The following is a 23,261-nucleotide window of genomic DNA, read 5'->3' on the forward strand; positions in this document are numbered from 1 at the left end:
CTGTGAAAAGCCACCAACTGCAGGTTATAATTGTTAAGTTTTATGTCCCATTTCTGGAAGTGTTCAGTAGTCAACCAGGGGTTGACTTAAGCGGTCTCATGAAAACCTAAGACTTCAGATTATTCAGCCAAATTTCATGTTCTTAGACACAGCTGGACTGGCTCTGATGGTTTATCACCTCCATAACCTGGACGGATATAATGCACAGACATCTGTACACTGCCATCAGTCCCTTTGAATTTTAGAAAGATTTTAGTGCAAGGTAATGGATTTTCTTACCTTCTCTGCACACTGAAACCTGGCCCCTAAAAACCTTAAAACATAGAAAGGAGGATGACTTCTCAGAAAGGGAGTTGATCTCTTTGAAAGGTTGGTGTCTTTCGCTGGACAATGGAGAAGCATGATTAATTTCCATTGGGATGACCAGGAAACTGTTCTGGAGAAGGAAGGCAGGGTGATACTGCTGTAAGAAAAAGAGATTAACTTTGTTTAATCACTGTTGTTTTGGGACACTTATTCCATCTTTACTAGGCTAGGTATTTAGCTGATAGATAACAGTTCCAAAGAATTATCTGTTTGATTTACCTAAGCAGTGAATTATGAACTGTGAATGCTTTCACGTAAACTCTGATAATGTTTTTGTCATGGTCATGTTAAAAGACATACACAACTCTTAGCTCATCTCTTGTAAGATCAACTGCTTCCCTCAGAACTCCTAGAAGAAAAAAAGCAATGTGTACAAGTTCAGGCAGTTGTTTGTAGTTAGAGAAATCTGCAGATATCCAGACCTGCATTCTGAACAATCCCTTGTCAATTAGACAGTTAGCAGAAACTTAGCAGCTTTTTATTTCTTTGAAGTAAGCAGAGATACTTTGCAGCTAGTATAATACAGGCTATTCTACAGCTTTTTCACCCTGCTTTCCCATTTTCTATCTCCCTGGGCTTTTTACAGCTTGTCCACACTGATCACTCTCTGAAATAAACTTCTTTTCCTAGGCGCTTTAAGTATGCCTGGAAAGAAGCATGGCTCCTAGGAATGTAGTGGGTATTGCTGCAATTTCCATGCCTTTTAGTACAGAAGATTTGTGCTTTTCAGCACAAACAGCCTGGACCACTCTGTAAAATGAGCAATCAATTCACTATGGATAAAACCAATTTTGTCTGAAGTCCAGCTTGCTGACAAGAAAGTAGGAGACATCTTAGCTGCAAGATGATATGCTGAGAAATCTCCTTTCCTAGGAAATACACCCAGAGCATTACAGGTTTCCCATGAGGCTCTGCCGTTCATTCACTCAACTCATGCATGCTTTTGCCAAGACCTGTGCACTGAATTAAATCCCTGAACAGCTAATGAGACTTTGGATACTGTCTTTGCAGACAGTAATGGTGTTCAAGGCTTCCTTTTCCTTAAAAATATCACATGTATGGTTTACTGTCAAGTCTGAGATTTAGCAACTTACCTGCAAAAATTCAAGGACAGGTCATAACTAAAAAAACAAAATCAGAAGATTTTGGTCATGAGGTCTTTTCACATTTTATTTGAAAACTGTGGGCTGTAAACTAATTACCAAACTATTTACATGGTAGTACTAAGGTTTTCTGGTCCTTCACACCCCAACAAAATAAGCAGGTCCAAGGATGAGGTTTCTCACTGGAGTAATTATTGTGGTTGGGGTAGTGAGCACAGTGAGAGTCCTTGACAGAGGTGGCATTACTGGGGTTCTCTTCTCTTTGCATATGAAGTTGCTGACCTCACTGAACAAAAGTAAATGTAGCTGGGACAGGAGAGGCCTCATACATTAACAGGATAAGCAGGGCCAGGCCATGAACTTTGTAAAATTATTTTTATCCCAGAATAAGGGTTTTATTAAGTGCTTTCAGCTTCAATGTCTCCAGATGTTTTCGAATTTTCTCTCCGATCTCACTGTTCTGGAGTTGAAAATGTCCATCTGGACCATTTTGTGGGTCTCTGCAAGAAATTTAAAGCATCATTTGTATTTATAATAATCAGGGAAACTACTTAGGACTGTCTTCAAAATCCAATGAAGGATTTTGAAAAGAAATCGTGATTTCTTTTCTCATAATGAACACAGGGTATTCCATCACTGATGCAGAACAGAAGAGGTATTGAAACTGTGGAAAGAACAGTTAACTCTTGGCTTGGCCAGTCAGGAAAGTTAACCATCTGACAGGTTACACAAACTGACTGAGTATTACATTTTATCAATGTAGGGACACATGCTGTGATTGCCAGAACAAGGGCAGCCACATGAAAACCTGGTTTGCCTTAAGGACAAAAATGCTGAAACTGCTGCAGAGAAGCAATATGTTCTTTGTCACCCAGTGAAACACCATCCCCTCAATAACAACAAAGAACCTTTCAGTGAAAACATAAAGGATTGGGACTTCATTGTTTGCTAAGAAATTTTTGCTTCCCCCTTTACAAACCCAGAATAATAGGGAATATTTCAACAAGTAAATATCAATACCCGGAGTTCTCTGATATTGAAAATTATTTTAATTTTTTTTCTGAAAACATCTAAGATTTAAGAAAGAAAGAAGGCTATAAAATGACTCACCCAGGAAAAGCACCATCCAGCCCTATATCACTGTGGGAGAAAAAGATCATTCTTTAGTTACTCAAGCTGTCCCAAATCCCCATGTTCTGACAACCAGTGTCATAAAATGTAAAAAACAGCACTGAGTGCAACACATCTGTATTTTTACAGCAAATTCTTCCCATGTAAAAGTAAAGCAGACATTCAAACTCTTGATAGCTCTGAAAGTTTGAGGTTATCTTGAACATCCTGGTATCTAAGCCACATCATGACCACTTTAAAGAGGGGACAACTGTTGGACAGAAATGAATTCACTTGCTCCAAGGTTAGAACTCAGCACTTTTACCTGTGTTGCTCTGCATCACTTATCACCCACACTGCCTGCTGTGGTGTGAACTGGGGGAGTGTGAAGTTTGAGCAGAGCAAACATGAAACACTCCTAAGAAAAGCCAGAGGAAAAACATACCATGCCAAGGGGAAATTCTAAGGGCCCTTTTCTCTGCCAGCATGAATAAATATCTAACCAAAAGGGTCAATGAAAAGCAAAAGTCACTGGTCCAAGAATGTTGAACATCTCTGAGAAAGCAAGCAAACTGCCTCAAGTGTTAGATCATGCTGATATAACCGTAGTCAGAGATCCAGGCCAATGCTTTCTGAAGTAAAATCCAGAGACTGAATTTGCAGTGCAAATTTGCTCAAAGTACTAGGTCTGCATTGCACTTGTGATGGAGCCCCTAGAGCATCTCAGTATGACTCTCTATGCAATTCTGAAAAAATTTCTCATGCTTGACTTTAGATTCCACTTCTCTCTTCTTATTTCAAAATATACCTACCTTTCTATTTTTATTGATTGTTCTTCATCTTCTGAGAGTGCCCCCTCAATCTGTGGAAATTCAGCTTTCACCATCTCTGGAGTAAGAATCATGCTGAACTCAGCTTCATCTGTCTCACTAAAATGAATAAGATGATGAACAATTTGCCTTTGTCCTTTTGAAAGAACAGAAGTATGTTTTATGCAAAAGAGACTTTGTGCTTTTGCCTTTGAGGATCTCCTGGGACAGGTTTTGACACATCCATACAAGTGGTTTAGACACAGTCAATAACAGCATATACACAATAGAGGAGAAACTTACTGGTCAATTATGTTCTCCTTGTCTCTCTCAAGTAAGCCATTCAGCACTGGTGGTAGATCTGTTGGAAGCATATCTGAACTGTAAGGATCCCTGTGATGGAAATTGTATTAGTTTAATGTATTAATATTAATGGTATTTTCATATTTTGAAGCTTCACAGCAGTTGCAGTTACCATGAAGATGATGTACTTTTAAATATTTGTGGAAAATCTGGCTGCACCAGAAACTGCTGTGATATGAGAGAATGTGAGCCTGAGAGATGTTGGCTACCACTGGGTGCAAGTGTTCGTAAGTTAAAGGTTTTACAGACAGACAGAGTTTGTAGCTCCTGGGGTCTTCTAGGACTGAGTCAACAAGCTTTCAGGAGAGATGTTATAGAAAGCCCAGACTGGAATTCTCCTTCCTGGGCTAGTCATTTCTTTTAATGATATTGCTCTTAATCCACCCTTCCAGGAGTTCAGTAGGAGTTTTTTTCCTGTTGGTTTTGGATTTCTGAGCAGCAATTAATTCTACTTGTAGGCCCACTTTCACTTGTGGGAATAGTGACTGATCAATATAGTTACAGGCAGCAGAAACTAGTGCAGGACAGAGGATTTGTGTTTTCAAATTCTTTCTTACCTAAGTACTGTATTTGTTAATGTGGGAATGTTAGAAAAAGTGGAATACTCCAGTGGTGAGAATTTTCTCCATTCCATTACTCCACAAATCACTTCCTGAAATGACAAGTGATACACAATCAGACCTCTAATACATAATGCTGTGGGGAAAGAGGCTTGCAGGACAGGGCATCTTGGCTGAGAATTGAATTTGGGGAGCTGAATATTTCAAAGATCCTTCCAAGGACATGAAAATACAACAGTGAATACGTTAGAAGAGCAAAGAAACACGAAGGCATAAGCATGAGACACGCATAAAGCCTAAGTAGAATTAGTTATTCTGACCCATCTACTGACTATTTAGGTGCATGCATAATTTATATTTGAAAATATTTTCTATCTAGAATGACTTCACCTTTCATTTTGATTCCTTAGAGCAAGTTCTCCGGAAGAACATACCCAAGATGGGTACTCATGCAATAAACCCAAAAGGCCATACCTTGTGATCCAGAAATTTCTTTTGTGTGACTGGAATACTGGATCCTCTGGGGCATTCCTTGGTAACAGTATATTTTGGATGAGGACAAAGATGATATTCAATATCTGATTCACAATAGGCTAAAGGAAGTAAAAATGGCACTAATCCTGGAATAGGGTTCTAAAAACAATGAAGAGATTATTTTAATAAATTGTTCTGAGTACCATAACAAATCTAATTAATGAAAATTCAGTTCTTACAACTAATGTAGTCTCCCCAGATTCACAGCTTTGTCTTACTCTGACTGCTCTGTTTGGTATGATCCTTCACTTTCTGTATCTTCCCCTCATCCTACAGTGTTGTCTGATTTATTCATGCTCCCTACTGTCTAAAACACAGCAATTTAGCTGTTGTCTCCAAGTCTGGAAGAAAAAACTATTGCCTAATTATTCTGAAATCCATTGCTGATTCCCTGAATAGTTCAGAATCCAAGAAGGGAAAATGGACTTGCTATGGTGGAAGCCACAGCACACATGGCTTCACATTTTTGCCATCCATTTCCCTGCATTAGCATCTGTTTCTGGATAAAGCCCAGTGCTGGGTAGTGTGGGATCAAGCTGTGCCTGGCTCTCACACTGCTATGACAGAGGGATGAAAGAGATGCACACAGGAACTCATCAGCACGTCCACTGGAGTCCTGGCTGCGTGTGAGGAGGATGAGTGTGTATCACAGACGATATGCCAAGGTCACCAGGCCAGCACAGTGGGCAGGGCTGGGAGCCAGAGCCACCCACAGCAGGCACAGTGCCATGCTGGGGGGAGATCTGCCTGTGCCCATGCACAGCCCTGCACAGAGCCCTACAGCTGTCTCTGCCTGCTCAGAGGCACCTCGGGACCTCCAGGCTGTGCTGCACTGTGGGAAATACCTCCTGCAGCTGGTGCCACAAAGCACAATCTACATGACAACAGTAAGAGAAAACCCTCCCATGCAAGAGACAGTGATTTTTTGAATCTCTGTGCCTAACAACTTGGAAATGTGGTTTGGAATGCTGTGAGAATTCTTAGAAACTGCAAGGCAGCAGGATGCAACATAAGCAGAGTTTGACTTCACTTTTCTGTTTACCGAAGGATTAGGCAGATCTGTAGTCACCCACCTGAACAGCAGGAAAAGACTGCACCTATCCTACCTACCTGGGCAAGAATGTGAGGTTACAGATGGACTGAGATGCCAAGATTATGGCCTTTCCTCTAACATCCAAATGGGGAAACAAATGGAGAAGGAGGAAGGGTTCCATGGTGTTCCCAGAAATCTCGTGATCATTGATCATTTGTGGAGTGTCAAGACTGGAAGAGTCTCCCATTCTCTGCTTTCACTGCAATTTTGAATTTTCATCCCTCCCCTGAACTGATCAAAATCCACTCTAAACTGAAACAGTGTCCCTCTCAGTGGGATGAACTCTGTGATTCCTATCCATCAGAGCTCTATGATTCCTATCTATCAGAGCTTGCACCATGAAGCATACTCTCACTGGATAGCTTTAAAATCAGTCTGAGTAAGAAAACTGCCCACAAATTCCACATCAGGCTTCTGATGAAACATTTCTGCTCCTTTCTTAGGTTCTTTATGGAAGCCAACTCCTACTTACAAAAATGCGAAGTGGGTTGCTCTCTCTTGGGTGGACTAAAGCTTGGGGAGGAACCAGGTTTAACAGGCTGATATCCCCTTCTGCTGCTTCTTTGTCAAAATCTCTCCTCTGAGAGACCTGCCCCTCAGGAGAAGGAGCTACTTGAATCAATTCATCCTTGAAAAACACAGACATCAAAGATTTTTAGAGTATAGTAAATCTTTCAGTATAAAACATTGAGGCAAAATTAATCAAATAATTGTGGAAATGTAGGGTTGGGAGTGACTTTGTTACCTGGGCTCCCTGTCTCAGTGGTCGGGAAAGTTTTACAGGTTTGTAACTTGTAGCTGCATAGTGTGTACAAAATGGCTGATACTTCATAATCTTGCAATGCTGGGGAACCTAAGTGCAAAGCAAAAAGATGTGCTGCAGAAAGTGACAATAATCACTTCCAGTTAACTCATAAATGAAGTGGAACATTTGGCTTTATTATGGACATATCACATCTCCATGGTAAAAGACATTTGGAGCACTCTCCCAGGACATGGTACATAATCAAAACTTTGAGAAGCCATACTTCACCAGGACTTTGATCTTTGAGATACAATAATTTCAGCTGAGGCGATTCATCTCTGTCTGGAGAGAGGGGAATATTGCTGGCTATATATAAGTAAGTTGGTTACTTATGGAAACTGGTGAGCTTTGGTTTTAATAAAAGCATGCTAATCATACAGCCTTATTAAAGCAACATTTTTACTGGGCTGTGCAGAGGCCATTTAACTGCACAGGTAAGAGAAACATGGGGGAGCTATACTGACTCACCTTCAAGTCATAAAAAGGAAGAATGTGTTCAACTTTCACGTCTACAGATTCAATAGGAACTGGGCCAAGAGCATCAGGTGCCTGAAACAGAACAGTATTAAAAACCAGTAATATGGTGGGCATTTTGTTTTGTATTGGCAGCAATCCATGAACACAGCTAATTGAAAACATATGGAAATAATTATGCAAATATTCACTTTATACAGTTTGATATTTCTGTTGTTCTTTCTTGGACTCCAGCATTTCAGTTATTTTTTTCTTTGCTTCTGAAAAATGGATGTTAATTAACTCTGAGCATTAATGTATTGCTCACAATTTTAGGATACAATTAAGAGAATGAGAAGATTTTTTTACTGTTTTCAGCAGAACCCTTAGTAAATCTGAAATCCTGAATTAATTTGCCAGAACCCTGGAACACCAGTCACACTGTGAAATTTTAATAAAAGGACTATCAGCTCTGGGGCCAACATCTTCAACAAAAGTCTGTCTAGAGTGCTGACTAATATTTGAGTTACTGTACCTACCAAATAATTGTGTAGTTCATGGGACCTGTAAAAGGGGAATTCAAAAGGCAATATACGATCTTCACTTATTCTGGAAGAAAAGTCCTTATGTTCTTCACTCTTCTCTGCTTTGCTGAAACTCCTGCTTTCTGTCATGAGTGGAAACCAAATATTAAGATTTTGTAATATATCTTAATACACTGTTTCAGAAATAGAATCAAGCCACAAAATGTATTTAACATTTTCCTAAACCAGGATGTCTAGAAATTTAAATGTAAAAAGTAAGGTAATACTTCCTAAAGACTTTAAATGTCACATCTATAAAATATGAGCACAATACCTTGAATAGCAGACAGATTTAATTTCCCCTTCCTAAAAAGACATCACAGCCCACTCCTTCCAGCATGGTTCACAGCAAGGCTGAGACAAGTCAGAGGCCTCTCTTACACTAAATGTCATTACACCTTCTATTTGCAGCATTCCTGCATCTCCTGCATCCTGGGAATTAAAAGTCCCTATCTGCAGAAGGAGGAAAAGGCCTAATATGGAACAGTGTGTCACAGGAGCTGTCAAATTGTGTGTGTCTACAAGGGAGTGGGAAATAGGAGACTCAAATTCTTCTTTGCCTCCTATTTACCCAACTGTGACTCCCATCCAAAGCCAGTTTTCTTCTATGATGTTAAGTAACAAGTCACTTTTCCAGACCAGCACTTTCATTTCCATGTAAAAAACCCAATTGATTAAAAACACTTCTATGAGAAAACAATGAGGACAAAAACTCAACCCAGTACTGGCTACCTGGCAATGTGTCTCATGGTTCCTACTGTCTCATTTCACTGAGTTCAGACATCTTACCTTCATCACATTCAGGTGTCTTTCCCCCTTCCATCCCCCCTGCATTAAGCTCCTCTCATCCTGTGACTCTCACCTCTTGGGATCCACCTGATCTGTTCATCTCCCTGTCTCTCACACAGTCCCCTCTGTCCTTTCATTGCTCCTCAGGCCTACACACAGAACCACAGAATGGTTTGGGTTAGAAAGGACCTCTAAAGACCACCTAGTCCAACCCTTCTGCCAGGGACAGGGACATCTATCACCACATCAGGTTGCCCAAAGTCCCACCCAACCTGGCCTTGAACAGTTCCAATGATGGAGTATCCACAGCTTCTGCCCTGTTATTAAGTAGATAAATAAAAACTGCAAGGTTCCTAAGAATAGTTAATCACATTTCTTAAACATGGTAAATAATGTGTATGGAAAATACATGTATCTTGAGTACAGCCATTTCCACCTTTTAGCAGGGCCTGTTGCCATAGGACAAGAAGTAATGGTTTTGAAGTAAAATAAGGCAGTTTCAGACTAGATTTAAGGAAGAATTTTTTTGCAACAAGGATAGTAAAACACTGGAACAAGTTGCCCAAAGACGTGGTGGATGTCCCATCCCTGAAAACATTTAAGGTCAGGCTGGACAGGGCTCTGAGCAACCTGCTCTTATTGAAGATGTCCCTGCTTATTGCAGGGAGGTTGGACTGGATGGCCTTTAAAGGCCATCCAATCCAAATCTCTCTATGCCTCTACCTTGTCACACTTTATTTCCCTCTGGAAGACTCCTTTATAAGGACTCTGTCTTTATGTTTATATGTAATGCACCTGACACACTGCAGCACAACCTGAATTATCATAGCCCGTGGTCAAAATATCAACTTGTTCTTTTAATCCTTACCAGACCCAGAGCCTTCCTCCAGACCTCTGGCCTCCCTGGGCAGTCCACGGAACAGAAGCAATAAACGTTTTAGACGAATCTGAACCAAAATCTGAGAGAATGATTTTTAGATTTAAGTCAAACACCCTAAGATTTACAGCCATAGAAATACTGTATATGTTACACCTGTATTTATTCTCCAGAGCTTACTCAGACATCTCTATTTGAGAATTTTTAATATAGTTTTCTGTTCAGAGAAAGTGGGAAGGAAAGATGTACAATGGATCTCAACTCTATAATGACATTACACAATAAATACAGTTAAATTTTTTAATTTAGTCTTACAGGTTAATCAGATAATTCTTTTGGCTAGGTCTTTTGCTAGGTGTTTACTGGCATATATAGTCAGTTTACCAGGGCTATATGAATTTTTGTAGCTCTGAGAATGAGGAGAGTAAACAACAACCTGCACTGTGTTCTTGTCCATACCCTACACAGTAAAAATTAAGAATCCTTGGTTTTAATACCAGATGGAGCCATTTGGTCACCTCTTTATTTGTACAATAAAAAAGAGTATTTAATTTCAAGACCTCAGTATTATGAATAGATTGAAGGATATCCAAACTGGACACTAGAAGAGCAGAACATTTCCATCTTCCTTGCTACATTAAGATTTACTGAAAGAGCAGTGCTGATGCAAGATAATATTTAAACCAAATTAAATAAGCGATTTTACTGATTTAGTCTTCAGTTTCCAGGTCTATACCTCCCCTATTTGAATTTCTACCTATTGTTTCCATGTTCCCATCATGCACCATTGCAAAGATCCTCCATCATCAGTAACCTCAGAGGAACTGGAAGGTGTTGTTCTCTCCCTCTACTTTCCCTCTCCAGATTGTCTCCTTACAGAGTAATTGCTCTAAGCCCGGAACATCTTGGTGGCTCTACACGGAACTCACTCCAGCTTGTTAAATTCTTTCTTGTACTAGGGGCCCAAAACAGGGTGCAGTATTCTATATGCATTTTCAAATCTTTTATGTACAGAAATATTTTATACTTTAAAAACAAATCTGAATTTATCTGCATTTGTTTAGTATCAATTGCAATATGAAAGATGAATTGAATACAAAACTTACTCCATATCCTTATTTCCTGATGAGGTAGGGGCATATTTATCAAATTACCAAATCCCTTGCTAGCTGTGAACAATCCTCACATGCTGGTTGCATGTTCTTTTGTGCTGTTTCACAGGTATCATGCCCTCACACTACATTCTGGTTGTTCACTTTACCTTGTATGCTGCTTGTTGAAATTTCCTGAACATCCTTTTTCTGCTGTCCCAAGGGTCATTATGGAGCAAGTCGAATGTGGGATGGACACTTGGTTGCTGTACAGTGTATTTTTAAAAAAGGAAACAGAAAAGAAAAAGGACAATCCTTTTTACAACTAGATAAGGTAGAACTTTTCTCCATCCCAAGCCATACTTTGGCCTGAATCCATATGTTATTTCTAAATACTGAAAATGGTCCAGTGAAAATATTTGCATCACTGGCATTTAACCAGAAACCTTCACTGCAGGGCTTAATGGGAGGTAATCATCAAGTATTTGCAGATGGAGCACAGAGAATGCAGAGATAACGTGGCATGGTCTGCATCCACACAAATGACCAACACAGACCAGGACTGCAGCGCACTCCATGGGCAGTTGGACAGCAGAGAGAATGGACAGGGGCTCTAACAAAAACACAATTTATCTTGCACCGACATGAAGTTGAAACAGCTGTAAGGACTCAAATCAGGCACCCAGCAAAACCAGTATCCTTTCTCCATAATGACACATACCCAAAGGAGAGTGAAAGACACCAAAGAGAAGGGCAAAAAAATCTAAGTACCAGAAAGGTTCCTGTCAATCTGACCTGCAGGTAAAAATTGGAAATCTTGTGATATGCTTAACCTTACAATGAGGTATGAGAAAGCTTCTCCTGAGAGATCTTTCAGAAACAAGCAATACAAATCTCAGGTTAGGCCTGCAGATTTCCACTTGACTCTCATATTAGACCAGACCACTAGAAGATGAGCTGTGCATGTAGCATGGTGCTTGCCCTACCTAAAAGTAAAATGGGAAAGAAGGCACTGACACAGAAATAGGAATATCAGGAGGAAAAGTATTCAGTGTCAAACATCTATGGCTATTTGTTAGCTTGGGAGGTGATAATTTAGCATGCATATAGCAGGCTCTAAAAACATATGAACAAACCTGGTCAACATGCCGGGTAACACGTCTGGAGGAAACTTCTACTTCACCCCTCTGAAATTCCTGTTCTATGATAGGATCTCCTCTTTGGAGCTAATTTAAAGAAAAATCACATTAGCACAAAGCATCCAGTGAATTATTTCTTCCATTACAATCAGGGAAACTCACAATGCAACACTCTGGAGGTGTTTAACGAAACACAGACTTCATTCCCTTTTAGGGTGTGATTATTGCAACCCTTAAGCAAGGCAAACAAAGTAAAATAATGTCTTTCCAAGTCTGAGTTTCAATCAAATCTCTGTCCTAATGAAACATGGGTGCAAATCTGCTCACTTGGGCAAATATTGTTACATTTCTGATAATACTTTACCCTTCTCTCTGTCTACCTTCAAAATAAAAACACCCCTGAAACAGTGAAGCACAGGCACAATAAAGATATGACTGCAGTAACAAGCACAACTAGCAGAGGTTTGCATTGATTAATGAAGAAAAACTGAACATGTAGAGAGCTTGATACAATTCACAGTGCACTACATAATCTTAAAGTATAAGATTTTAAATTTACAGAAAAACCATAAAAGGCTAACCTTGTATTGCTCTTCTTCCCTTTGTCGGCTTTCAATAATTTTATTTTTAAACTCCACAGAGATTGGATCACTTCCCTTATGAACTTGCCTGCATTTACAGTGGAGACAAGAAAAATGCTTCACTTAATGCACAGTTTGCTTTATACAAAGGCAAGCAGACACTCCCCTCTTCCTGAGGTGCCTAAGTGTCCATGACATTCTGTGTATAAGACAATCTCTTATTTCAAATTAATGATTTCAAATGAAACCATCATGTGCTTAAAGATCCAACTGTGTTCTGCTTTGGACCAGTTGATGTACAATAGAATAATGAAATCATTAAGGTTGGAAAAATCCTCTAAAATCTTCGAGTCCAGCCATTAACCTAACACTGCCTAACACTTCACTAAACTATGTCCACATCTATCAGCACTACATCTACATGTTTTTTGAACACCTTCAAGTGTAATTCTGCTCTTACTCCATTGCTCATTTTAGCCTCAATTTATTGACAGCCATGACAAAATCTTCCTTTGGCCTTAAGAGCACAGGATGAGATGCCTGAGAACAAGGTTAGGCAAACCAGGTTTACAGCAGCTTTCTTTTTGAATGGAACAATAAGGCAATCAAAGTCCTCATGGGGGACTACTATGGATGCTACTGAGTCTGCTCTTAAGCAGGAGAGAAAAAAAATAAATAAAACATCAATAATTTAGGCTTAAACCAAATGTATTGAGACACAAAATGGCAGCATTCTGCACTAGTGGACATCGTATACATCATTCATAAAGGCCTTGGTTAAGCAAATCCCAGTCTTGTTAACATGGTTAATTAACATGGTTAACTAGCACTTACCACTTTAGATGATTTGCTTCCTCTTCCTGAACATTTTGTTTGACTTTTAGTTGAAATATAGCATCCTTCATCTGCCTTGTTTTTTTTCCTTCTTTGCCTTGGGATAGGGCTGCAGGAACATCAGAAAGCCATATCACACCTCAGTCTAGATTGGATTTTTAATTGCAAAAAACATCCATTAAGATAACTGTACCCATTAATACATAAAGCTAAGGAGAGAGTTCTCACAGAAAGAACAGTTACATCACATCAGCAATTCTGAAGCCAAGCTCCTCATCAAGCTACAAATAATGCTAAAACCAAGTTTATGCTGCTTAATTACTTTACCTTCTTTTACATCCTTTAACTTCAATTTGCCTGGTTCCTGAATCAAAACAGTAGCTACAGCATACGGATTTGACAAGTCTGTGGGGAATCTGAGGTTCTGATATTCAATTTCCTATGAGATATAAATTAATAGGAAGAAACAGAAACATGGAAGATTTCCAGCCCAGAAAAGTACTTGTAATTATTATATTTTCACACCTTTAGTTTTTGAACAGGCTTCGACTGTAGTTGGCTGAACCGGTCTCTTCTCCACAACACAGGTTTTCCAGACACAGCTTTTTTCTCTGGATGACTTTTTTGTTCATCAATACATTCTTTTCTAGATGTCAGAAGGACACATATTCCTTTCATAAGCATTCTCTAAATGACATAAGTCTAATTTTTTCACAAAAAAATTAAGTACAGTCCAAAAGGCTCAAAGCCCCCTGCATCTTGCAAGGCCTCAACAATAACAAGTGGGAATGATAGAAGCTGAGGATGCTCACATTTCTTTAAGGATATGTAACTTCTCATTATATTTATTTTGAGTTTTTTTATTTAATGTAGATTAAGGATGTTATAATCAAACAGTGTAAAAAAGCAGGTACATGTATCAACAGTAGAATTACTTCAGTGCATTGTAAGTCTCCAAAGAAACCAATGCTTAAAAAGATCATAGCAAAATGGCATGAAATCCTATTACATTAGTATCTATAGAACTGGGCAAAACCACTCAAGACCAGTCAGCCACACATACATCAGAGCCACATGTGGTATTGATGTTCCTGTGAATACACACACATAGGGTTTTGAGTGAAACTCTGAAATCCGTAACTGCATTGCCATTTGCGCTGTTCCATATTCAAGTGGGGAATACTTCACAGTTACTTTGACTTTTCCATTGGCTGGAATGATTCCTGTGATTAGAGGAGAAAAACAGTAAGAGTCCATATAACATGAGCCCACTTAAGTGTACTGGAACTAATTCTGGGCTACTTTTTTAAAACAACTTAATTGTTTGAATGGATAGCAGTAGGCATGGAAAATCTTTCTGGTCTCAAAGCATCTTTCAAAAACTATGTCTTGCTGCCAGATAATAGAAGATATTTTGCAATAGCAGAGAGACTTGACAGTAGGACTATAATATTTCATACTGCTGGGAAAATGACTGCCTGTTTATATGTAGAAATTCTGCACTTGCATCTGCTAGTCTTAAGTCTTTGGCACTTTCTGCTTTCATGGGCAAAGCATTTATAAACATATTCCTCTGAGCTTTTCCAAGCTAGGGGACTCATCTGGATTTGATGCATTACCTGTCTCTGCTTGACCTTATTTCCTTACTACTTATTCCATTATTTTCTCAAACACTTTAATCACCATTCAGATCCCTAAACATTCAGGGCCTTTCCCAACCTTAGTGATTCTATGATACTATGATTACTCTGAGCACAATGGCTTTGAGTAGGAGCTGAAACTTTTTAGTGCTTTTCAGATGGCCTTCAGCCATAGTTTCAGGCTACCAAAATTTCTGACTTAAGTTTTACTGCATGACCCTATTTCAGGGATATTCTTCTGGGAAAATAAAGGCTGCACGGACCATTTGGAACATCTTGGATTTTGTCAAAGCTGGACATTGCCTAAAGAAACTTACAGCCAAGATGGCTATTTGCCATGAGGCTGAAAATGACTGGCAGCATTTACCTGCAAAAGCTTTGCCTGAGGAAGAGGTTTTTTGTGTACAGCACTGAATACACTGTCACAAGTAACTACACTTAATAAATAGAGATTTAACATTTAGAATTTTAAAGAAGTCAGTCTACCAAATATCGGCTGAACAGTGAAGGCTCTGTGAGGCTGAATAATATCAATGTGGAATTCAAAATCTATGGGACAGCTGCACTGCAGTGGGATAACATACTCCTTACTGAAAAGAGAGAAAGGAAAAATTATGTTAATCAAAGTACAGTTGTTCATAATTTACAAGCTGGGAAATTGTATTATACACACCACACACTAAATTACCTGCATTCAGAAGGGTGGGTTATTTATTAATGTGAAAATCATAATTTCTCACTGTGCCAAAATAGCAAAATATTTCAGATCTTTCATCCCCCCAGGAAATAAGAGCTAAATCTTGATTTGAATGTTGGACATTACTTTCTCCTACCCATACATAATTTGATTATGGAAAAATTTTTTTAAATTACTTTTTGGAGGTTATTTATGCCCATCCTCAAATTCTTACAGACTGTAATATCTAGCAAGTACAAACAATGCAAACTGGAGCAACAATGAGTACAGTACCAGAAATCAGCCTTTTGCCATGGCCCTCCTCATGAAAAACGATGAGAAAAGAAAGTGTTGAAAACTCCAACACATCAGAATGACTGAACTTTAACCACTGTAGAAATAACGATCCTGGGGCCTAATTTTCAGAAATCACCATAATTACAACTAATATAGCAAATATACTGAATAAACTGGCCTTATATAAGCCAGTTTATATAAGCAATATAATAACTAATATAGCAAATATACTGAATAAACTGGCCTTAATAAACTGAATCTGCCTTCTCCTTTCCCCCTTCTCAGTTCCTATTAACAACCCTTACTGATTAGTTAATGAGAACAGTCAGTGCTGTATCCATGAAATAGACAAAGGAAAATGAAGTCTAGCTCATTAAATACTTTTAAATACAAGAAGCAAAAATAACCAGCTCCATCTTCATATATGCTTAGTTTGCACAGCATTTATGTTATGGTGAATGTGTACCCTAAACAGTTCATACAGAGAATTATTTTGCAGTCCAGACAGTAGCTGAGTTTCCTAAGGCTTTCAACATTATGTTGTATGAATAGAAGAAAATGGGTTTGGGCATGTCTTGCAAAATGTAGACAAATGTCTGTCCTTAACTCACCTCTGACCAATTGATACATCAGACAGATTTATAAATGATGGAAATTCCACAACGTTCACAGCAGGGTAAGCATGTATGGGAACAACAAGGGTATCATCTCCCTGCAAACAAACAAACAAAAAACAAACAAACAAGTGCAAATATTTCTATCTTACAATTAGTAAATCATAGAATCATATAATGTTAAGAGTTGGAAGGAACCTTAAGGATTATCCAGTCCCAACACCCCCTGCCATTGGCAGGGATGCCTCACATACACTGAGCTGACCAAGACCTTATCCAACGTGGCCTTGAACACTGCCAGGGTTGGGGCAAACACAGCCCTCCTGGGCAACTGCTCCAGTGCCTCCTCACCCCCCCAGTAAAAAATTTTTTCCTAATATCTAACCTAAATTTCCTGTCTTTCAGTTTGTACCCATTACTCCTTGTTCTATCACTACAGTTCCTGATGAAGAGTCCCTCTCCAGCTTCCTTGTAGTTCCTTTCAGATACTGGAAGGCTGCTATGAGGTCTTCATGCAACCTTCTCTTCCCCAGGCTGAACAGCCCCAACTTTCTCAGCCTATTATGGAAATAAAAAGTTTCTCTAGTAGTTGGCCAGTAAGTTGGCATAAAACATCAAAATTATCACTGTGTTGTACCTCAGAACATTAATATTCTATCTGCTTTCAGTATCTTTCTGTCTTTCCATATTTTATGCTTTCTAGAGCTCCTCTGAGCTGCTCAGCTAAGTCATTACCTCAATGTGGCACAAAGACTGATCTACTGGCAAAGAATAGCAGAATAAGTCATATAATCTTGCTTACTGCTCTGGGATGTTTGCAGAGAAAAATTTTTAATGCTTTAAGTTCAATACTCCAATCAAGACTCACTGGGAATAAATCTATGTGTCTCTAGAAGATTAACTATCCCTTTATCTTTACCATCATGCTCTAATACTTGTTTTATTCCATTACAACTCTAACTATGTTTTGCAATGAATGCTCACCTCACAGTGAATTCGGATGCAGTCATAATAATACCTCCATTCATCAGGGCAAAAATCAACAGTAACCACAAGGGACAAACCAGGAACAAGCCGGTGCTAGAAAATGACCCAAAACAAGATAGAGGCCATGTAAAAGCTGCTTATATGGCACAAAACCTGTGCTGCGTGCAAAGAGCAGTGTGAGGACTTTCTGGCACTTACTGTTTTGTTGTATTTGATCTGAAAATACATAGTCTGGGGTGGTATTATGTGAAGGTTTACTGCACTGGTAGAAATATTTATCAGCTTCTGCAGAACAAAAGAAAACAAAAACCACAAAGCACTTTACAATATAAGAGGGCAGTTAAGAATACCAACTATACTTTTTGTAAAACCTTCCATAGCAACAAGTAATAATTTTTACTTTAGCAGAAATAATTCTAAATATGCTCTGAATTTAACTATGCAGAACTTACATCCTGCATTTTTATTCTTTGGAAACAAGTCCCAATTTTTCACCAAGGAGTAACAGTTAGTTTTGCTAGAAAGATGCTACTATTGAATCAAATTCTGATGCTGTTTTGTTTATATGCAAAAGGAAGAAATATTTTATTTGCAACAAACAATTTATTGATCACTTTTAGGGACATCTGAACCAACAAGAATTACATAATACTTCATGGTTCTGTTTTGGTGTATAACCAACAGACTTTCGGACAGTGACAGTTCAGCCTGCAAAGCCTCCTGCATTTGTTTACTTTCATTACATTCAGAGAACCTAGTCCAATATAACTAGCAAACTCTGTCTCAATACACTTAAAACATGAATAACAAAGGCACACAAAGGGAAAGCAGAGAGTTGAAAAGGAAATACCCAAACCATTCACAAGGAAAAGCAATCAAATCTATGCACAGAATTTCCTTTCTCAGAATAAATTGTTCTTGGCAAAAGACCAGAGGTGCTTTCAAAACTTTCCCACCAGTAAACACGTTTGCAGACACAGTGACAGCCCAAGGACATTTTGAAAACAAGTCTCTTGTGGAGTTAAAGCCCAAATCCTCTATTCATAATGTGCAAGTCACATATCACAAACACTGATGCAGACATGGGAAACAGGGAGTATGAAGGAGGGTGATGCTTACAGCCTGGTACTCATCTCTTTGTTACCACAGGACCACTGAATTTAAGTGCTGCTTTTAAGAGCACTCCACAGGGCAAAGGCCTCATGACCACAAGGAGTCAACTCAGATTCTGCTTCCTTTTATGAGCCCCAAGGGGATCCCTACTCCAGAACTTACCAGCATCTGTTGGTGATGTTTTCCGATTTCATACCCTCCATAGTGTAACACAGCAGGCTCAGCCTGTACAACCCTGCTCCTCTGATGTTCTGAATAAATCTCTACAGATCACAAAACAGGGAGAAAAAGAGACCAGAAACACACATGAGTGGTACTTACATTGAAACAGTCTAGTTATGCTATACTGATTGATTATCAAGGAAAAAAAAAAACCAAAAAAGATTATTTTTTCTTTTAAGCCGGCATGAATTTATAAATGGAAAGTTATGCAACCATCCACTACTTCAGCAGATCCATGATCCTGCCACCAATTCATCTCTTGGCATCATGGCTTCAACAAGCCACCCAAAACTTTAGGGTCAGCCAGGATCAGCACAGCAACTATTTCTTTCCTGACTACCCCTCCCATGATTTTGGCTCTCAGGAAGCTGCAATTTAGGCAACAGGATGGGAGTTGCAAAAAAAATAACCAAGTGTGTCCTAGAATTGCCACAAGGTTGGGACCAGTCAGGAACTTACTTGATTCCAGCAGGTGATGGGGGACAGCAGGTCTTTTTTTAGGTTCCTCCACGAGGCTGCTCAGGACACTGGGAACTTTCTTCAAGGACCCCCGAGTGACCGTGATGTCTGGGGAGGCTGACTGAACCAGGTCCATGTTAAGACACAAACAGGCTCTCAATGGCACTCAAATTCTTCAGTGTCTATGGACAAATGAAAACAACATAATAATCAAAATATCTTCTTTCACACTGGTACTGCCTGTTGCCTAAAATTGCCTAAAAACATTTAGGAGAGGGAGCTACATTTTTCCCCTGATGAAGTAGATTACTCTGCGTGTGCTAAGTATAAGGAGAGAAGGATTCCAGAAAACCTTGCTCCCACTGCAAGGCCTAGCATTTTGGGCATCTGTTCTAAGGCTTGCTGGGGACATTTGCCTTTTAGGTCTGTGTATAACATCTCTGTCTTCCTTCATGTCTCCCAGCAGAGAGGAAGGGAGCAGGTACTGTTAATTCCACTATCTGAACTGATTTCTGCAGACATGTTCTTTCAATCTCTCCTGGGTGTTTGAGTTGTTAACTTGCAGATTAATTTTTAATTTTAAATATTAATATGAGGGATAAGAAATCTGGCATTTGAATATTTCATTTGGATAGCATCATCTGGGTCATTTGTTCAGTGAAGATAACTGTAAACACAGAAAGCCACAGGCATTAGAGATCCTGTGTTAAGTATATAGAGTTATCAGAACATAAACTTCTCTAATGACAAGTGCAAATTTTACATAATAAAGACACCAGGCATGAACCATCCACCAGAAATTATCTTCATAAATAGAGCACACAGAGCCCTTGGCTCTAGTATGAACTGGAGAACTGTATGGAGACAAAGACACAATACTTTTGGAACAAATACTGAATTCAAAAGCTGTGCTGGGATTTTCAGCCCTCAAGCAGGCAGCACTCAACAGTTTTGAAGTGGAATCATTACTCCACCTCCCCCATTACATTTTATGGTCTCATCTCTGGTATTTGTCTGATTTTCCAGTCTGCTTTAGATCTTTCAGGCACAACTTGAGAGGTGCTTCAAGCTCATAAAGTGCTGTTTTGATTTATGGTTTTGTACAGTTTTAAATAATAAATAAGCAAGAAGCTTAAAATAATGTGCTGCTAGGACCCTGGCCTTCATAATATTTTCCACTCAATAACACCAAGCGCAAATTTTCCACTCACAACAGAAAACCTGCAAGAGGAGCTGCATTATTGTGCACAACAGTAAATTCCTTCTGATGTAGCAAGACCAAACTCAGACAAAAAACACTGCAAAAGATTTCTAAACATAAGGATCAAGCTTACATTTTTTCCACTTGTGTTCTTCAACTTTAATTTACACCATTGCCACCCTCCTTCTCCTGGTCAGCATTCCACCTCAGGAACGCAAGGTTGGAAAAGGTGTAGGCAGACATAAGTCTCCTCAAAGGATTCCTGGTATAACCTTTTCAGTGACTTAAAGTGATGGTGCCATCATGACTCACCAACTTCAATAACACACTGCGTGTTGCTCAAAGGGCTAATACAGGACAAATCTTTAAGGTCCTGGAATGACACAATACCTGATGTTCTTAAATTTTCCACCTGTGTCTTTCAAGACTTTGTGTGTGCGTGTGTGTAGAAGTGTGAAACCCTGGGAGCCCATGACAAAACTCGCCCCAAACGCCCTCAGACCAGGTTATCGCCTCCTCCTTGCCAGCGCTCGGGCTTTCTAATCCCTTATTGCGTGTCGGAGCTCCTCGCACACCTCACCACACCGAAGGACGCCCATTACAGCTGCGAGAGGCTGGAAAAGGCATCGCTGTGCACAACCCGTACCTGCCGCTGCCACGGCCCCCAGCCCGAGAGAGCTCCGGCACAGCCTGGCTTTCCCTGTCAGCCCTCACGGAGCCCCGGCACAGCCCGGTTTTCCCGGTCAGCCCTCCCCGAGCCCCGGCAGAGCCCGGCTGTCCCTGTCAGCCCTCCCAGAGCCCCGGCACAGCCCGGCTGTCCCTGTCAGCCCTCCCCGAGCCCCGGCAGAGCCCGGCTGTCCGTGTCAGCCCTCCCCGAGCCCCGGCACAGTCCGGTTGCCCCTGTCAGCCCTCACCGAGCCCCGGCACAGCCCGGTTTTCCCTGTCAGCCCTCCCCGAGCCCCGGTACAGCCCGGTTTTCCCTGCCAGCCCTCCCGGAGCCCCGGCACAGCCCGGCCCAGCCCCGCCAGCCCACCCGGAGCCCCGGCACGGCCCGGCTGCCCCTGCCAGCCCACCCGGAGCCCCGCGGCCTGGCCTGGCCCGGCCCGGCCCTGCCCTCACGGCGGCCCTGCCCTCACGGCGGCCCCGCGGCGGTCGCTCGGCAACGGGGCAGCCGCGCTGGCCGCACCACTCGCGGCTGGGTTGGGCAGGATGCCAACAGCGGCACTCCGGCTCCTCTGACGGCGAAAAGTACCCCCAAAAAAGCAATAAAAGACACCCCTCCCCCCCCACACACACCTTTTTTCCCCCTCTTTTTCTTTTCCCTTCCCTTCTCCTTTCCCTTCCCCACTTTTATGCTCTTGCTTTCAGCATTAAAGGACCGTGCCTTGGAAAGTACTCCTGGAAACCTTTCTTCAGTGTATTTTTTATACCATCCATAAGTGGTATAAAAAATGGTATGAGGGTTTTTCCCCAAATAGGTACAGGAGAGAAGAGAAAGCAAAGAAAACAAAGTTTTCTTCCTTTTTTTTTTTTCCTTTCCCCTTCAGACAGGTGATCTAGATTAAGAACAAAATAATTTATCTTCGGTTTTTCTAACACAGGGGTAAAATGTGTCCAAAAGTAGTACATTCGTTTTGGACAAAAACATAAGCAAGAAAAGCTTCAGATAATAAAATTCAGATCCCAGAACACAGTTCCCATACTTAGTAAGATGTAATTGCTTATGGTTAGAAAAAACTATTCCTATACCCTTGACATGATATCTTAAATATAGGCTTAATATAGAAAGCCAGAATTGTTTCCACAATGAGTTTTTTTCTTTCATATTCTAAGAATAAAAGTGTTCACTTTCAGTTTTTCTAACACAGAAGTAAAATAGAGCATATTTCTCCTCACAATTCACATGTACACCAGTCTGTTTGGACAGTGATAGCTGAGTGCAAACCAAAAACCATATCTGCTTCCACATCAGATGGTGTAAACATGATGTGCCTCTGGAGAAGCACTCTGTAAAGTCTCCTGGGAAGCAGCAAATGAGTGGGAAAGGTAGGTGAAAAGAGTGGGTTATCGACCAACAAACCTTCAGATTTCCTTGGGAAGGCTGATATAAATAAAGAATGTTAACCAGGGTTTAAATAGGTGATTCTTGCCTCACTTTCATCTCTGTATTCCAAATGTCAGATGAAAAGTGTGTATGGCTGATTGCAAGCTGTAGTAAAGTCATTGCAATTTAATTATTTAGCAAAGGGAGGAGAAAATTTAGTTGTTTGAAGCACTAATGGAATTTTAAAGTATTAATAAATAAATATTTACAATCGAAGTTGGTAAGTGCTTGATAAGTAAACAATCCTACAATTAGAATAGCACAAAGCAATTTATTTTATTTACTCCTAAAGTTAAAGCGAAAAGTCTTTTGAAATTGTGTGAACAAATTCAGATGTTTCTTTTCTGGTTCAGATATCAGACTTGAAAAAATTCCAGCTGTGACAAATTTACGAGAGGTATACATAGTAGGTATAAAAGCAAATGCACACAGCTATTGCTTAATTAAAGAAACATCTCATTTGGGGTTCTGTGAAATCTTGGTAATAATTCTTTGTAGTCTGCTGCTGCTGTTAGGTTTCCCAGCTCTCCCTGTCTGTCCCACTGGGCTGACATTTGCTATGAGTCAAGCAATGGTTTGCACAGGTGAGAATCTCCCAGGTTTTATTTTGCATCCATCTTCTTTCAAACACTCAGCCTGCATGTGAATAAAGTGGGAGGATCACAAAATATTAATTCACACTGTTGGTGTTTAAATCCAACATTGGCTCTCCAGACTCCTGGGCCTATTTTGGAAAAAGTGCCACACTCCAAAGTACATTCAGAAGTAAAGCTCTCTCAATTACATAAATGCAAGAAAGAGTGCTGGCTTTCAGGGGAAGATGCTTCAATATGAATGGAATAATAAAATATTCCTTC

General features: G+C 40.1%; 1 protein-coding gene across 1 annotated transcript; it reads right to left on the bottom strand.

The window, feature by feature from the left end:
* Positions 1 to 1,518: 1,518 nt before the first annotated feature.
* On the bottom strand, positions 1,519 to 21,445 carry CFAP221 (cilia and flagella associated protein 221). Its single transcript, XM_077181692.1, has 26 exons — positions 21,374 to 21,445; positions 20,434 to 20,673; positions 19,100 to 19,281; positions 18,581 to 18,681; positions 17,504 to 17,590; positions 17,303 to 17,398; positions 16,316 to 16,416; positions 15,218 to 15,321; positions 14,155 to 14,314; positions 13,617 to 13,737; positions 13,419 to 13,530; positions 13,092 to 13,200; positions 12,258 to 12,345; positions 11,674 to 11,763; positions 10,708 to 10,803; positions 9,438 to 9,528; positions 7,736 to 7,863; positions 7,212 to 7,292; positions 6,684 to 6,791; positions 6,411 to 6,566; positions 4,786 to 4,944; positions 4,309 to 4,403; positions 3,692 to 3,781; positions 3,392 to 3,508; positions 2,580 to 2,609; positions 1,519 to 1,969 (listed from the first exon to the last, which is right to left on the bottom strand). Exons 3-26 carry the CDS (start codon positions 19,233 to 19,235, stop codon positions 1,846 to 1,848), a joined length of 2,580 nt encoding a protein of 859 aa, XP_077037807.1. The 5' UTR covers positions 19,236 to 19,281; positions 20,434 to 20,673; positions 21,374 to 21,445; the 3' UTR covers positions 1,519 to 1,845.
* Positions 21,446 to 23,261: the final 1,816 nt, after the last annotated feature.

The sequence above is a fragment of the Agelaius phoeniceus genome, chromosome 7 (assembly GCF_051311805.1).
Source record: "Agelaius phoeniceus isolate bAgePho1 chromosome 7, bAgePho1.hap1, whole genome shotgun sequence".
NCBI classification, from domain to species: Eukaryota; Metazoa; Chordata; class Aves; order Passeriformes; family Icteridae; genus Agelaius; species Agelaius phoeniceus.

Coding starts and splice junctions, on each gene's coding strand:
- CFAP221 (XM_077181692.1), bottom strand. CDS start 19,235: ATGGACCTGGTTCAGTCAGCCTCCCCAGACATCACGGTCACTCGGGGG. Junction 13,531..13,616: donor AGCCTGTTCAAAAACTAAAG/GTGTGAAAATAT, acceptor TATATCTCATAG/GAAATTGAATATCAGAACCT. Junction 6,567..6,683: donor CACTGAGACAGGGAGCCCAG/GTAACAAAGTCA, acceptor GTGTTTTTCAAG/GATGAATTGATTCAAGTAGC.